An 18,165-nucleotide genomic window follows, 5' to 3' on the forward strand; every position below is an offset into this window, starting at 1 on the left:
CTCAGTGGAACAGGCTTCCTCAGGAGGTGGTGGGTTCTCCATCTTTGGAGATTTTTAAACAGAGGCTGGAGAGCCATCTGATGGAGAGGCTGATTCTGTGGAGGTTCAAGGGGGTGGCAGGTGACAGTGGAGGAGCGAGAGGGTTGTGAGTGTCCTGCATAGTCCAGGGGGTTGGACTAGATGACCCAGGAGATCCCTTCCAACACTGTTAATCTGTGATTCGATGGGTCCAAGGCAGACTCTGACATGTTCTCTGTGAATAATATGCATCCAGACCTAGATGAGGAAACAGTGTAGCGAAGAAATAAGAGCTGCTAGAGAGTCAGGTTATTGGCACAGTTGTGGATTTAAATTAATTGATGGTGCTGTGTCTTTATTATGCTGAAAGGGCTGCATAAGGGTAATATCCATCTGGAGAGCTCGAGAGTGATCTTTTTTTACGTCCTGCAAAATATGTTTAGATCAGGGAAAGTAATTTATTTGGATTCTTAAGAGTACGCTTGAAATGTTTGTATTTGGGAACAGGGCTTTGGCCGATTAATATGTTTTCTAGAAGATGTTTCCATTTAGGTTTTCTTCAGATAACTTACTATACAGGATTTGTTTAGTTTTGTTTGGCTGGAGCAGGGTTTTTTACCCCTTTGTGTATGTGTGTCCTGTTTTGTTATTCGTACAACTCGATTTCTTCTATCTATTTGTATCCATATGTTATTTTGTACTCTACCATTCTCTCCAGTAGGATGACCCAAAGCTATTGTTTGCCTCTTCCTCCCAGCAACTCTGTGAGGTGAATTAGGGGTCCCAAAGTCACCCCATAAGCTTTGGAGGCAGAGCAGGGATTTGAACCGGGACATTCTAAGTCCGAGTATGACACACTAACTACACCCTGCCCCAGCCCAGCCCCAAAAGCAAACCTGGAATTAAAAAAAAATTTAGAATGTAACGGACTCGTAGAGATAACTTTGTATTATGGCCATCTTGAAGGGAAGGAATAGTTGGTCAAATTCATTATGTTGACAAGTTCTCCTGTTCTGGGGTGCCTGTTGAAAGCCTTGAGGCTTGACTAATTGTACTCACCAGATTTCAACCAGCTCCCTCCCCCTTTATTTATCTTCTGTTTATCATGTTGGTGTTAAAGACACCAGACAAATGCCTGTGGTTTCTTGTGTTCCAAATGGGATTACAGAATCGCTGTAAATCAAAAGAGAAATGTTGTCCCTGGTGTGCAGTCACGATACTTGGATTGGCGTCCTTGTCCCTGTTGCTCTTCTCAGGGACAAAACCAGGACTTTATTCTCTGTAGGCAAAGCCATAGAGGTAAAACCATAGAGAACTGTTAGTAGTCCTAAGTTTTTATGCCGTATCCTTTTGGCATTGAGCATATTAGAAGGCTGGAGAAATAGTCAGAATGCTCTTTTATGATAACCACATTTTTTGATATGTCGGAAATTACCTTGTGCTTTGACCCTTTGTTGTTCAGCAGCTTCTGTTGCTTGAAAACATTGCTCCTGAAATCAGACAGAATGGAGATGAATGTTAAAACTGCAAAAGCTCCCAGAGGACACTTTCCTACACTCTCCAGCAGTAGTTGATTTCATATTACACACAGCTTACTGCATGTTGAACATGGTAAACTGTATTGCTAGTGAAGCCAGCCCCGGCCTGGAAGGCCCAAGATAGCCAGATCACATCAGATTTCAGAAGCTTAGTCAGGTTGGCCCTGGCTAATATTAGGATGGGTGACCACGAAGGCAGCCCAGGATTGTGACACAGAGACAAGCAATGGCAAACCACCTCTGAACTTCTCTTGCCTTGGGTTGGCATATGCCAGCTGTGACCTGAGAGCCCTTTCCACCACCAGGGAAGCCAACACAGTGATGTTTATTGATGACCATGCTGCAAATGCAACTGCAGACTTCTTTTTAATGCTTCCCCTCTGTTAGCTCATTATTCCTCTATAGCAGGGGTAGTCAAACTGCTATAGCGTGGGGCTCAAGGGAATTGTAGTCCATGGACATCTGGAGGGCCACAGTTTGACTATCCCTGCTCTTTAGGTATCACTACTTATTCTTGCCTCCAGATTGTTATAGTTATTTGTGTAAATTATTGAGCAACTAGAAGGAGCAGAAGAGATACACCTTCAGTTGGTGGAAGAGCTCCACCTTACAGGCCTCATGAAACTGACCCCGTTCTGTCAGGGCCCTTAGCTCTTCTGGGAGCTCATTCTACCAGGTCAGGGCCAGGACTGAAAAGGCCCTGGTCCTGGTTGAGCCAAGATGTACTTTTTTGGGGTCATGGATCACTAATTTGTTCATACTGGTTGATCTCAGTTTCCCTTGGAGGGCATAGTCAGCCAAACAGTCTCTCAAGTACACCAGGACCTGACTGTGGGTGGCCTTGAAGGTCAACGCCAGAACCATAAAGCTGATTCAAAATTCAACTGTGAGCCAGTGCAGCTGCCTCAAAGTAGGCCAGATGCGGTTCAGAACACCTGATTCAAATTCTTAGTATTGACTGATGAGTTTGGGCCTGTGTGGAAAGATTCATGCAGATAGCATGATGACTAGTAGGGCTCGATACATTGGCTCAAGGACTAGGCTAAACTAAATAAAATGAAATTCAATAGGGACAAATGTAAAGTTAGGCATTTAGGTAGGAAAAACCAAACATACCAATATAGAATGGGGGAGACTTGTCTTAGCAGTAGCATATGGAAAAAGGATCTAGGAGTATTAGTTGACCACACATTGAACATGAGTCAGCAGTGTGACTCGGTGGCTAAGAAGGCAAATGGGATTTTGTGTCCAAGACATATGAGGAAAGGTTGGGGGAACTTGATCTGTTTAACCTGGAGAGGAGACGACTAAGAGGGGATCTGATCATCATTGTCAAGTATTTAAAAGACTGCCATGTAAGGATGGAGCAGAGTTGTCCTGTCTTGTCCAGGAGTGATGGACCAGAACCATTGGGATGAAATTAATGCATAAGAAATTCCGTCTAAACATCCGGAAGAAGTTCCTGACAGTTCTCAGTGGAACAGGCTTCCTCGGGAGGTGGTGGGTTCTCCATCTTTGGACATTTTTAAACAGAGGCTGGAGAGCCATCTGACGGAAAGGCTGATTCTGCGAAAATTCAAGAGGGTGGCAGGTTAGAGTGGATGAGCATAGTGCAGGGGGTTGGACTAGATCACCCAGGAGATCCCTTCCAACTCTATGATTCTACAATTCTATTATATGATTCTATAACATCTGAATGGGGCATGGGATTCAAATTGTGGAAATGAAGTTCATACCTATCGAGGGCTGCCTTTGGAAGTGGGCAGGTGTGTACCATTCTTTTAGTTCCAAATGTTTTAACAGATCTTCAGTTCCCCCAGTGTATGTGTAATTCTATGAGGTCCTGTTTTGATAATATAGTGAGAACTGTGATTTTGCTCACAAATTATGCAGCGGTCCTTTCAGTCATTTGGATTCTAGTAAACAATGGGTTTTAACTTTTGGCATCTCCTTTGCAAATCAGAGATCCAAAATACAATCTTCGTTTTATTTTATTATTCATTTACAAATTAAAGTCTTATCACTCTTGTGGAATTGTTTGCCTGCTTGATTTAGGGCGGCATCTTACATTGGTGTGTTTCTCGTTTTCTCTCTTGTTCTTCAGTGGCTGATGAAAGCAAAGTGAGCTTGCTGACGGGACAAAAATTAGGTAAGAGATTTTTGATTTGCCTTTCTTGACAATGTTGTGCAAGCAAAATAACTACGTTCAAATTCTCAGCTTGTTGCAGTTTTTATGTGTCCCTAATTTTTTTTTGATTAATCTAAGAGTGTGTGCAGTGATAAATTAAGATTTATTTGTTGTTTGGCATTACTTAAAAACATGGAAACATTTGCAGGCAAAGCAGTAATGTGTCTCTTTTTAAAAGATATATGACTAAATAAGTGAAGCAAAAAAAAAAGAATATTTGTGAACAAGACTATGCTTCTACTCAGCTGTACCTCATGCTTACCTTGACTTGGTTTTGAAATTTGCTGTTATGGTTTTGAAATTTCTCCTGTGTTCTCTGTTTCTAACCAAAAGGAATAAGAATAAGCATTATGTCCAAGTTTGGCTAAATAGAAGGGAAAATGCAGTGTTCTGTCTTGACCTTAACTATGTGTAGAAGTTTAAGAACTGGTTGATTTTCCCAACCCTTCCCAAATCTTTCACTAAAGAGAGCCAGCTGGTTTAGTGGTTAGGAACTGCAGCTTATAATCTGGTTGATTCCCTGCTCCTCCCACTTCAGGCAGCTGGTTGACCTTGGACTCATCACAGCCTTGATAGTGCTGTTCTCACAGAGCAGTCCTGTCAGAGCTCTCTTAGCCTCACCCACCTCACAGGGGGAGACGAAATTGTGGGGAGACAAAATTGAAGATTATTGTAAGCCACTTTGAGGCTCTTTGGGTATAGAAAATCAACTCTTCTTCTTCTAAATTTGGAATTCTCTCCATTCCCGGTCTGCCGTTGGGATTTGGCACTTTAGAAATTGACCCCTGAAGCTGTGTTGCTCAGGAGCGGGGAGAGGGCTCTCGCTCTCTTATAGGCTTGCTGACTAGGGAGACTGTGAGATGAGGCAAGAAGCCAAAAACCGAATTTCCATGGTCCAGTTGGTAGCAAAGAATAAGAAGAGTTGGGTTTTATACCCCCCTTTTTACTACCCAATGGAGCCCCCAAGTGGCTTTACAAACACACTCCTCTCCCCGCCACAAACCCCCTATAACAGGGGTAGTCAAACTGCAGCCCTCCAGATGTCTGTGGACTACAATTCCCAGGAGCCCCTGCCAGCATTCGCTGGCAGAGGCTCCTGGGAATTGTAGTCCAAGGACATCTGGAGGGCCGCAGTTGGACTACCCCTGCCCTCTAAGGTAGGTGGGACTGAGTGAGCTCTGGCACAACTGCCCTGTGAGAACGGCTCTAGTGACTGTGACAAGCCCAAGGTCACCCAGCTGGCTGCACGTGGGGGAATGGGGAATCAAACCCAGTTGGCCAATTAGAGGTCACCGCTTGGAACCACTACAGCAAGCTGGCCAGGGAACATGATCTGGAGTTATTGTGCTGTTGGTGTGGATGTGTGGGTGAACCTTTGCAGTGCACCTGACAGATCCCTCTGCTTCTGATATCATGCCCCTTCAGTACCTTTCAACTCACATGCTGTCTATCTCGGAAAACAAGAAATCCTATTTGAAATGAAGCCATTTTCAATCAATGTTCTCGAGTAGCAAATTTTGTAAAAACAAATAATAGAACATCATAGGCAGTATTAGCAGCTTGATGTTTCTTGGAATAATAACAAAAAACAGGGATTGTGCAGAAGAACAGTTTATTTAGCTCCATGTGCCATCTAAATGCCATTTCCGGGCAGACCTCTGACATTTAGGCTGCTCATATTTTCTTGGTTCAATGCAGATATCCTTTGCATTTTTTCCGCTGGCTGTTTCTTCGTCCCTTCTGTATACAGCAGATATTTTCTCTTTGAAACTGAAATTCTCAGCTGATACTTTCCGACTTCCATATACCTGAAACTTCCACGTATTTGAATAGCGCCTCTGGGAAAAAAAAAAACCCTTCCAAGAAGTGACTGATCAGTTGGAAGGTGTGTCCCTGTTTAACTCAGAAGGAGGCTCATAAAGACTGCATTCGCTCTCCATTTGCCAAAGAGACGTGGCAGCGCTTCCTGTCAATCCACGCTGGAACAAAGCCAATCTCCGTCTTAGAATTTGGCAAGCAATGGCTCCGAAAGTTAACAAGCTACCACTTCAAGTGATCAGTGTAGAACTTCGTTTTTGAAAAGAAACTCAAGGGCCTCCTGGTTGTCTAGCTGCGAAGGAGAAAATTAGCAGCAGTAACTTTGGGTTTCTGTTATTCAGAGGGGAAAAATAGACTTCTAGAGCTGAGTGTTGTCTGTCAGGACCTGTTAGAATGACAGTTGTGTATTACATATTTTCCTCCTGGCTACATGCTCATGCCTGGGCATATGTGTTTTGTGCCACTGCTGCTCTCTGTGTAGCGGACTCCTCTCTTGAGCCTAATTTCTTAAAGTCCAGTTCTGCACCAAGAATGCTGGCCACCTTTCCCAGAGCATTGGGCCCAGAAGCTGGAGGCAATTGGGTGTCCCAGTAAGCAGAAGAATAAGCCACAACTGGTGGTGGGTAGATAGGCGGAAAAGCAAGGCCCAAGATATTAGGGCCTTGCTACTCCGCCTGTCTCTTAGGCAGGGTTTACAGCCCTTGGCTCTGGTTGGATAAATCTGTTTTTGAGCTATAGCTTCCAGCAGGGAGAAATTGAGCCAGGTCTTGGGTGGCAGCAGCTCCTCTTCTTTCCTCTATTGGCCTGGATGGCTCTTCCCAGGCACATCTTCATCTGAGCTCAGTGCACCACTCACTTTTGGGTTTCTCTGCCCAGCAATGTGTCCCCACAAAATAAGTCCCCCTGTGGCCTGTTTCTGCTGCAGGCTGGGAATGGAACAGAGGCTTCCTGTCCTCAACACTGTTGGCTTTAGAATGATGGTTAGGTTGTTGGTAGGTTGGTGGGTGCAGGTGGGCTCTAGCAGAAGGCTGACATCGTTGACAGATTCCTGGAAGAGAGGTCCCTCAAGGGCTACTAGCAACAGCGAGTAAAGGGCGCCTCCAAATGTAGAGGCAGTTAACCCCTAAAACCTAGAGTTGGGAGGCAACCTCATGCCTTGGCCTTTGTGCCTTGTTTGTTGGCCCTCCAGAGCAACTGGTTAGCCTCTCCGTGAAACAGGATGGGCGGGATGGGCCTTAGGTCTGATCCAGCAGGGCTCTTCGGATGTTCTTGTGACTGGTAATTGTATGCCTGCCGTCTACTACTGCTGACTTTTGCAGCATTGTATACAAGCAGCTTAAGGACAGGGACATGTATGTAAACCCTGGCTTCAATAGCTGGAATTGGCAAGTACTCGGAATTTATGTGTTTGTTTATGTGTATACTTAGATTTCTGTAACTACTTCTTGGCTTTGCTATCTCGGGCCGTTCACAAGGTATTATTGGCAATTCCATAAGAACATTTCAAAACAATAAAATCACAATGAAAACTGCATTAATCAGTCATGATAACCCACATTGTGGTCGGCCACCATTAGCTTGCCTCTTCTGGTCCCTCCTCCCATTCAGGGGGTGAATTTTCATCTCAACTAGGGCTGATGCTCCTTGAAACTTCAAAGTAGTATTTAATGAGTAAATTCCACTTAAATTACAGTAGTCCAAATGTTGTATTGGCATTATTATCCCCATAATACAGATGGAAGACTGAGGTGAAATTTGGACCAGGCTTGTACTTTTAGCCTTCAAACTGCACCAATTCCCCGGCCAACTCGTACCCTACTATGTGGCCCTTTTTCTAGTGCCTTCGTGGATATTCTGAACAATACATTCAGTGGTTTACCACTGGACATTGGGGACTGGCCTAGTCTCATAGGAAGTTTAATGTGTACATTAAAGCAGGGGTAGTCAACCATGAACCCAGGGGCTCATGGGAATTGTAGTCCATGAGCATCTGGAGGACCACAGGTTGACTACCCCTGCATTAAAGGAAAAGCAAGGTGCTAGAAATTCATCGGTGAAGGGTGTCTGGACTTTCCCAACCTGTACCTGGCAACTCTAGGATGGCTGGACTGAGAAAGTTCTTAGGTGCAACATTTCCAGGAGAACATTAGACTCTGAAGCATACTTTTTTATTGTGGAAAGGGAAAACTGTGTTTGCTTGGTAGCTTTAAACCAGCCTTTCTCAACTTTTTTACCATTGAGAAACGCCTGAGACATTCTTCAGACTTTGAGAAACCCCAGAAGTGGCGTGATTGTGCAGAATAGGGTTGGAAGCAAAGCTGTGGCCACGCCCACCCAGGGCCCCTCTCCTTCCCACCCCCTCCAGGCCCATCGCTCGCCATTTTGGGAGTGGTGGGTAGGTCAACATGACCATATTTTGTCATATCACCCAATAAATGTTCAACAAATTAAAACATATTTTAAAAATTTACTCTCACCCATTCAGGAAACCCTTCTGGTGCTGTAAAAAAAAACCCAGGTTTTCCTTAAAACCCTGGTTGGGAAAAGTCTGCTTTAAACCTTAAGCAAGGGGCATATAATGATGCAGCATATTTTGCCAAAAGATATATGAAATGTGCAGGAGAATTTAATCTGATATAAAACTGTAAATAATTTCTGCATGTCAGAGTGATTATAATGGAAAAAATGGAAAGGATTAATGTACAGATTTTTGTTTGTTGTGTGGGTGGGAGGGGGACAGTGCCCTTTCTTCCCCCCTTTTATGCAAAGTCACAAATGGCATTCCATTAGCCTTGCAGCTCTTTGCTTTATTTTCATTTTTCATATATTCTCCTCCCCCCTCCTTTGATTTAATGCCTGGGACTCTCTTAATATGTATTGACTGTCTGCTGAGGGCCCTGCTGACACAGCTGTTTAAAATGATGCAGTACTGGAGAAAAGCTGATGAGTCTTTCTTTACGAGCTTTGACATATTAATTAGCAAAATGGACTGGGAGGGAAAGCAAAAAGAGAAACGTCTCCTGTTTTCTGTTTTAATTTTTAATTTTCTGAAAGACATGTCTATTGAGACGTTAAGCCACCAAAGTACCAACGTGAGTCAGGAAACTTCCTGCAGTTTAGCAACGAGATCTTAATTCTCCTCTCAAAAAAGTCCACTGGGGGCTGATAGCCATGGCTTCCATGTACAGGTATCTGGCAAAGTTGGGGATATTGTTTGTTCCAATAGATGCCAGCAAACTGGATTTTCAGCTCCTGATGTTCAAAGGAATTGGATGTAATTCACAAAGTGATGTTTAGCAGCTTCTACCCAAAGGAGCCATCTCCTACTCTTTCACTTGGAGTTTACAGTAGAAAGTTGTGTTCTGTAAACATGGCTGTGATTTCTTATTTCCTTCAAATTAGATTACTGGGTAGATGACATATTTGTTTTTAAGCTTCATTCAGTAAGGGTTCCACCTTCGGGACTCCCAGCCAAAAGCAACGTTTTATCATACATATATTATGCTTCTGTTTTGTTTTTCGCTTTTCCTTCTTGTTTTTCGTTCCTCAGGCCTTAGCTGCTGTTCTGAAGTACTAAACCAGAGAAAATAATCCTCCACAGGCAGCTAGAGAAGATCAGAATCAGGGTTTAGCGAGGTGGGGAGGCATATGTGTTGCAGAAGGATGCTCCTTCCTCTTTAGATTCTGTACATTTTAAGACAGTGACAGTGTGAATTTCTTTCTTCCTGCTCATAGATTCATTTGGTTTGGCTCAGGAGGAAGGACTAGTGTTTACGGACATTCAGAAACCTCGAGCTCGGAGCAAGGACTGGAATCCTGAACTCTTGATAGGGATTTGCCGGGTTTACAGCTAGTCAGCAAGCAGACTTATGTACCTATCATGGGCCTTTATTGGCAGGAGTCTCAAGCATGTATATAAATTCCCCTGTTACGATTGTTTGTGTTCAGTATTTCTGGTCCTAATAAAGTTGTTGGGGATAAGTGTCCATGTCTTACTGAGCCCATGGATTTAATAACTGGTCTGTAGTTGTTAAGCTTCAGGGAAATGCTTTCTTACCTCTCTTTCTGCAGAACCATGGACTGTGCGGAGATCTTAACATTTGAGGTGGAGTTCATACATGGCTTTCCCCAGAAGGGTACACGCACCAAGTTGTTATGGAGAACTGAGTTGGGCTGGGGTTGCAGGAACTGAGCTGCTTAGCAGCATAGGTGAGGTCCCAAGGTGTTCCAGTCCAGAGACAGAGGTGCAGCCCAAGGCTGGGGCAGGCAGCCGTCAGAAGCATAGTCAGAATCCAGTCCAAGAAGAGGAGTTGTTTTTTATGCCCCACTCTTATAACTGCCTTCCCTTCCTTTACCCATAACAGACACCCTCTGAGGTAGGTGAGGCTTGGACCGCTCTGAGAGAAACTTCTCTGGGAGAACAGCTTCTAACAGGACTGTGATTAGCCCAAGCTCACTGAGCTGGCCGCACTTTGGAGTGGGAGATCAAACTCAGCTCACCAGACTAGAAGCTGCTGCTCTTCACCGCGACACTAAGCTTCTTGGTGAAAGATGCTGAGCAGGTTTCCATGCATGGAGTAGTGCAAGTGGAGCCAGGGTCAGGCGGCACCTTTGGTCTTATGGGCAGAAGAAGCAAAGAATGGAAGCACCCAATGGAGGGAGAATAGCATTGATGGTGTCTTTTGTTCCCTGCTGTTCTATGCTGTGTACAGCACCACTTATGAAGAGCAGGACAATTATACTTGCTATTTAGTCTATAGTAGATGCTCTATTCAGGAAGGAATTCAGAGAAGATCTGAGGATCGGATGTTCTAAAATACAAGGCATTGTGCTTGAAGATGATGAATGTGCTTAGATTAGAGGGGGAAAGGGAAGCACGTGGCCAGTTACCAATATTAAAATGATGTTGAAAGCACATTACTGTTCACTGCATAGGCTTTGAATGGGGAAAGAAGCTAAAAGAAATGGGTTTTAATCTTATTGAATGAAGTTAAATAGTAGGAGCTGTTCAGCTGTGGAGCAGGATAATCTGAGTAAGGTTTGGATCCTCATGCTTTGCAAACTGTGAAAGACGAGTCGAGCAATCACCGACGGAGATAAACTCAGACGGAAACCATTGGAGGGGGGGGGGGAGGTTTTGTCCAAACCGTCCCTATAACCCTCGTCTTCATTTAGTGTTTTATTTTCATTTCTGGGCTGATGTCGTCTCAGTTGCTCCACCCTCAGGGCTTGAAGAAGCTATTGGCTTTCAAAAGGGGAAATGTCATAAGACACAGATTGCTGTAGTTCAGTGGCACAGTTGTGCTGCCCCATGGAATTGGAGCCCATGCCTTTCCAAATCCTGAGCTGAAAGTGATCTTTGTGGTTGGTTTCCAGTATGGCTCCACCCCCTCATTTTTGGTAATTGACAGCACTGGAATTGTATGAGGAGCCAACATCACTCAAATGTCTTGCCATCTTTCCATTTAATAGTACCCCTCTCAGCAACTCAGTTGAAAGATACCTTTTGGCTGAGGCCTTTTGCATGACCTTTTACTCCTCATCCTGTGCAGTAGCAATGTATAACACCTTTAACAGCATTTGTGGATACATTACATTTGGTGTCATCCCCTGCCTCTTACATTTCGATCTGCGGTGGCCTTGTTGAATTCGCACATAATGGAAAAGGAATGGAAGCATCAGAGAATCACCGAATCATAGAGTTGGAAGGGGACATACAAGCCATCTAGTCCAACCCTCTGCTCAACTCAGGGTCAATCCATGCTGACTTCTCTGGATCAACTAATTGTTCTCCAGATGATTGCAGATCACCCTCTTTAAAATCTCCCTGTAATTTATATCAGACTCACTGGCCTATATTTTCCTGGATCATGTCTCTTCCCTTTTGTGAAGATTGGGATAGCATTTGCACTCCTCCAGTCTTCTGGTACCTCTCCAGGGCTGATTCTGCACACATTGTATCTGTCCATTGTAGAATTCACTTTCAATGTATTTTTGCATCTGGATTTTCTTGTGCAGAACAGGAAAATCTAAAGTGCATTGAAAGTGCATTAACTAATGTGTGCAGAATGGGCCCAGTTCTCCAAAATGATGGACAAAGGTTCTGCAAGCTCTCCAGAAAGTTCTTGGAGCACTTTTCGATGCATACCATCCAGCCCAGGGGATTTGAACTCACCCAGTGCAGCCAGATGCCTCTTGCCAACCTCTCTGTCCATGTCAGCCTGCTGCCCAGACACTATACCTTGCCTACTGCCGTCCCTAAATGTGTCCATATTCTTCTGGGAAAGTACAGGTGCGAAATAGGTACTGAGCCTTTCTGCTTTTTCTCTGTCAGAGTTTCTTCATCTTCACCCAACAGCGGGCCTATTGCCTCGTTTACCTTATGTTTGCTCCTCACATATCTGAAAAAGCTTTTCCTATTATAGTGGGCTTCTCTGGCCAGTCTCAGCTCACTCCCAGCTTTGGCCTCTCTGATGGCTGACCTGCAGTGCCAAGTAACCTGCAGACATTCTTCTTTAGAGGTCTGCCCTCCCCTCCATTTCTTGAACACTTCCTTTTTCTTCCTTAGCTCCTCCTGAAGTTCTCTACTCATCCAAACAGGCTTCTTGGATTCCCTGCCACATTTCTGTCTTGCTGGGATACTCATGGCTTGAGCATGCAATAGCTCTTGTTTAAAGGGAACCTACCCGTCACTTGCTTCTTTCTCTTTGAGCACTCTGGTCCACGGGATGACTATCATCATTTCTCTTTGTTTATTAAAGTCTGCCCTACGAAAGTCTAACAGACACGTCTGAATATGAACTTCCTTGGCTTCCCATTTTATAAGAAATTCTAGGAGGACATGGTCACTCCCCCTCCCCGGGTCCCCATCTCCTTCACCCCATCCACCAGCTCTTGCCTGTTGGTCAGTATTAAGTCAAGCCTCTTGTAGGTTCTTCCACCATTTGATAAATGAAATCGTCAGCCAGGCAGGTCAGAAAATTGTTTCACTTAGTGCACTGAGCAGAGTGTGTTTCCCAGCACCCATCACGGAAATTGAAGTCACCCCTAATTACAAGGTCTTGTTGCCCGGAGAGTCTATGAAACTGCTCAAGGAGGACAGCTGATTCTGCCGCAGTCCCCCCATTGGCTCCTCCCATTTCCCCCTCTTAGAGTTTCTTCTCAGAGCCCCACAGGCAGAAAACTGCTCGAGGGAGGCAAGCCAACAGGTTCAGATATTCTGCCTGGAGATCTCCCAAAGTTACATTTAAAGCCCTCCTCAGCTACTGCCTGTTCCTGTTTGTTGTTGTTGTTTTGTTTTGTTTTTTTAGTAGTTTTCCCTTCTCTGCCGAAGAACCTTACGGAAGCAATAGCATTCTTTGATGGCATTTCTGTGGTGCTGCAAATCACAGTCCTGTAGGGGGACTCCTGGAGTGTAATGTAGAAAATTAGATGTTTTATGTTTACTTTAGATTCTCACGTGGGCAACTGCTTCAGGAGTGTGGCGGTATTTGTATATTTTCAATTTTGTCGGCTGATTTACTGAATGTCTATTGTAGATATCTGTGAAAATTTAATTTTCGTTGTGGTGATTGTTTGATCTTGCTTGCCTGCCTTGAGTCTCGGTTGTTGGGAGAAAGGAGGGCTTATAATATTTGCTCATCTCAATAGGCAATTCCGTGCGTGCATCAGGTGACGACGCCGAAGACGACGCTGGGCTTCTTCCCGTGCTTCTCTGTGCTGTCTGTGTGCGCTCTTCTTGTTAAACCTTTTGTATTTTGTCAGGTCTTAGTAGGGAGTGATTTAGAGCTCTTACCAGCTCTTGCACACTGAAGAGGAGTTAATGATTGTGCATAGAGAAAGCTTCTTTGACATTCTGGCTGTGGCTTCTTGAGGACCACATTTCGCGAATATGAAGAGCAAAGAGGATTTGCTGCTGATGCCACTTCTGAACTACCAGAATAAATTATCATATTGCAGGGAAGATGTGCAGCTGCTTCATTGCTGTACACAGGTTTTGCATTTTTATTGGATGCAACATTGTCATACCTGTATTTTGTGCAGTAAGCTTGCAAATGCAATGAACAGGTGTACACCTGTGCACAGGTACACATGCCTGGGAGTTGGGGTGGGCTGCCGCTCTCCCAGGCATTTACTTTGGTTTTTAACGATGTTAGGGTTGTCCCTCTTCAAGTGGTGCCTGGAGATCTGCAAAAGGTCAGTTCACCTGGAGAAAATGTCTCCTTTGGACAATGTATTCTTTGACATTGAAGTCCCACCCCTTGCCCAGCCCCACCCTCATCAAGCCCCCCCCCCCCCCCCGCAAATTCCTGGTATTTCCCAACCTGGAGCCAGCTACTCTAAAGGATGTGCATCTATAATTCTGTTTTGTGAGGTTTCACCTGTTTTGTGTCGGAACAATACATTTTCGTTGAACCTGTCACAAGAATTGGAAGCCCAGATTGCAGTTCTAGTTCGAGAGCCAGCTTGTTGTAGTGGTTAGGAGAGCAGACTTCTAACCTGTCAAGCTGGGTTTAATTCCCCGCTCCTCCCCCACATGCAGCCAGCTGGGTGACCTTGGGCTCGACACAGCACTGATAAAACTGTTCCGACCAAGCAGGAATATCAGGGCTACTCTCAGCCTCACCCACCTCACAGGGTGTCTGTTGTGGGGAGAGGAATGGGAAGGCGACTGTAAGCCACTTTGGGACTCTTTTGGGTAGAGAAAAGCAGCGTATAAGAACCAACTTTTCTTCTTCTTCTTCTTCTTCTTCTTCTTCTTCTTCTTCTTCTTCTTCTTCTTCTTCTTCCCCTTCAGTAATCTCAGGGCTCTCTCAGCCTCACCCACCTCACAGGGTGTCTGTTGTGGGGGGAGGAAGGGGAAGATGACTCAAAGCCGCTTTGAGACTCCGGGTAGAGAAAGTGGCATATAAGAACCAGCTCTTCTTCTTCTTCTTCTTCTTCTTCTTCTTCTTCTTCTTCTTCTTCTTCTTCTTCTTCTTCTTCTTCTTCTTCTTCTTCTTCTTCTTCTTCTTCTTCTTATCAGAACATGGACTGGCCATAGTTTGCAAGTTCTGGGGTAAAGGCAAACTATGGTTTAATTCTAAACAGGACAGGAGGGGAGCAATTCCATTATGGGAAAAGAGGAAAGAAGCACCTGAGCCAAAGGCTTGTTGCATGTTACTTGTGAACTGACACTAAGTATTTGCAGGGCAGAAGCAGCAGTGGGCTATACCTGCAGCAGATATGGTTATTTTGATTTAACCGTTTCGAACTCCAGAATGCTGGAATGTGTGCATAGAGTCCAATGAACAGGTAAGAAAGACAAGGAGTTAAGTCAGCCTTTCTCAATTTTTTACCATTGAGAAACTCCTGAAACATTCTCCAGGCTTTGAGAAACCTGAGAAGTGGCACAATAGTTCAGAATATGGTTAAGCAGCATATGGTTAAGAACATGCCTATCTGGGGCCCCTCCCCACCCCCTCTAGGCCCGTCACTGACCATTTGGGACGGGGAGGGGGTCGACATAACCATATATGGTCATATCACCCAATATATAAAAAATTAACTCCTACCCATTAATGAAACCCTTCCAGGACCATCAAGAAACCCCAGGGCTTCATGAAACCTAGCGGAGAAAGCCCGCATTGAGTGAATGGAGAGAGAGAAGGAGTTAAGGGAATGTCCAAGTATAGAGCTCCAGCTCACTGCATAATTCGCATTGAGTTCATACAGTTGGAACTTTTGTGTTGTTTGACTCTTGCAAAGTCTTACTACCTGAACGTTTAGAATTGCCTACCCTTCCTCTCCCCACAACAGGTTAAGTGGGACTAAGGTTAAGTGGGACTAAGTGAGCTCTGAGAACTGTGACTGGAGCGGACACTCAGGATAAAGGAATGGGGTACCAAAAAGCAAAAAGGACTAAGTGGGCAAGACTCAGATAGGCTAGGGGTGTATTCAAGTCAAAGAAAATAATATCAATGAAGAATTTTATCGAATACATCAGACATAAGGAGTCAGTCAAAGAGTACCGGTTGGAAAGATGAGTTTGTAATTCTTTTTGAAGTTCATGTGGATGTCATGGGAGGGGGTAGGGCAAGGAGATGATAGCCAGACAAAGAGCAATATAAACTCTTGGAATTCATGTGTTATATTTGTTATGTTTTTTTCTAATACATATCAATATAAAACTATCTTTGCATCCTGCTGTAATGCACAGAGGGTCTTAATTCCTCAATATCCTCTGCTTGGCAAATGTAGTTAGCATTTCTGCATTGAAATACTGCAGGATTTCTCAACCAGGGTTTTTGTGTGCATGAAAGTTATTTTAAGAATGGATTACAGAATCATAACGTGGGAAATAGCCATAGAGAAAAGCTAGAAACCCTGGGGTTTCTTGATACCCCTGGAAGGGTTGCCCAAAAGGGTGGGAGTTAATTTTTTAAAATATTGTGTGATATGACCATATATGGTCATGTCAAGCCCCTCCCAAAATGGTCAGTTATGGGCCTGGAGGGGAGGGGCCCCAGGTAGGCATGTCCACAGCTATGCTTCCCTACCATATTCTGAACAATCATACCCATTGGATCAAATGAGTGGTCCATCTTGTCCAACATCCTAGAAGGCCAACAGGGCCCAGAGACCTTCTTCTGTTATTGCTGCCTGTCTCCAAATGTGGAGGTTGACTTTAGTCAGCGCTAGTAGCCATTGATAGACAGACCTATCTTCCATGATTCCCTCTATCTCCATTTCAAAGCTGGCTGTGTCTCTGGCCATCCCTACATCCTGTGGCCCTGACTTCCACACTTTAATCACTCATTTTGGAAAGAAATATTTCTTTTTGTCTGTCCTGAATCTACCACCCATCAACTTCATCTTTTGAAGTCCTTCAACCTGTTTTTTATTCTCTTTGTCCACCCTCTCTACCCCAGTGCATCATTTAACACCATGCCCCAGCCCTTTAATCATCTGGGTCGCCCCTATGCCTTTAGATTCTAAAGGTTTTTTAAGAAGTTGCTTTCTGTGCTCAAACATATTGATTTGGGACAGCTGTGAAGTCACCAAAAGAAAGGACATAGTGGGAATTGTCTTGAGAGCTTCTGCTTTTGTCACTGCAGAGCTGTTTGGAACTGTGGAATGCTTTGAGCTTACTCTGTTCTCCTTTTCTGCTGGCTTTCAACTCCTAGTTCTATACCTCTGGCTGATGAGTGTCTGGAAAACGGTTCAGGCCCTCCGGAGTGATTGAGAGCTCAGTAGATGTACAGTGAAGGGGACTACCAGTCCCTTAGAGACTTGAGAAATTAGCTGATGTCACTGGCAAATCCTATGAACTGTTGCATGCTACTCCTGAAATCTGCACTTGCTGATGAATTTCTAATTTTCCTTAATCCTTTCCCTCCAGATGATAGATTTTTTTTTCTGCTCGTGACACTCTTCTGGCAATGGGTATGCTGAAACCACTGATGCCTTGGGCTTAATGAAGTTGGAATGTTTCCCAGATAATACATCTGCCCTCCTGGTTTATACCTCAGCAAAGGAGGGCTTTCAAATTGCTTCTTGGCTCTAGCTATGATGCAAACTGAATTGGCTATTGTAGCTATTCCCTCCCCTCATAGGTTCTACTACCTCCTGTAGTAAGTCTATACTTTTCCAATTGTGTAGAAAACCACCACTTCCAGGTATAGTTTTCTCCTTGATACACATGCAGGTACTGTTTTTACATGAAGGGTATTCAATCAAGTAGTTCTCCCATTTATATTCTGCAGCCCTAAGAGTACTCTACCACATGCTTCTTCTGCCCATTTGAATAAGCTCTAAGAGGATCTACTCTTGGTGATACAGTCTGCTCATAACTCATCTATTAATTGTTGCGATTTACTCATCAGGAAGTGAAAAGTTGATTGTTTTGATGTGCAACTTAGACTCCGGATAAGAGGCTGCTGTTAAGAGGGAATATATGGAGAGACATGGTGGTTTCCAGTTGGCAAAGATGTCTGACATGGATGCATTTTATCTCCCTCTCTGTTCAATCTGTATGCAGAATGTATCATAAGAAAAGGTGGATTAGGTTTAGATAAAGTTAGGGTGAAAATTAGTGGAAGGAAAATTAATAATTTAAGAGATGCAGATGACACTGATTGGCAGAAAATAGTAAAGACCTGAAACAACTAGTGGTGAAGGTTAAAGCAGAACATGCCAAAGTATTGTTGTGGATGAATATCAAAAAAGACAATAGTAATGTCTGCAGAAGAACTACAAAACAAGACTGAAAATGAAGAAATTGAATTTGTTACAGATTTTCTGTTCCTTAGCCCCATCGTCAACCAAAAGGGAGATTGCAACCAGGAAATCAGGAGGAGATAGAAACCAGAAAGGGCAATCATGAAGGAGCTAGAACAGATCCTGAAGTGCTAAGGATGTGTTGTTGATAACCAAGGTCAAGATAAATCACACTATGGCATTCCCCATGAATGTGCATGTGTGTGAAAGTTGGACAATGACGAAAACTGCCAGGAAGCAGATTCCTTTGAAATGTGGAATTGAAAAGAGAAAGACCCAACATATCATGGATTGATTTGGCCCGCCGCTTGCAAGACCTGAGCAAGATTCTGAATGAGAAGGCAT

At 44.1% G+C, this 18,165-nt stretch overlaps 1 protein-coding gene across 3 annotated transcripts in view; it reads left to right on the top strand.

The window, feature by feature from the left end:
* The window catches only part of PARD3B (par-3 family cell polarity regulator beta), a 719,005-nt gene that overhangs the window by 367,440 nt on the left and 333,400 nt on the right, over window positions 1–18,165 (top strand). For all 3 annotated transcript variants that reach the window (XM_077319232.1, XM_077319230.1, XM_077319231.1), the window contains exon 16: window positions 3,661–3,705. In XM_077319232.1, coding sequence (XP_077175347.1) covers window positions 3,661–3,705 — 45 coding nt within the window. The remainder of the gene's footprint in view (window positions 1–3,660; window positions 3,706–18,165) is intronic.

This window comes from Paroedura picta, chromosome 2, assembly GCF_049243985.1.
Source record: "Paroedura picta isolate Pp20150507F chromosome 2, Ppicta_v3.0, whole genome shotgun sequence".
Taxonomy (NCBI): Eukaryota; Metazoa; Chordata; class Lepidosauria; order Squamata; family Gekkonidae; genus Paroedura; species Paroedura picta.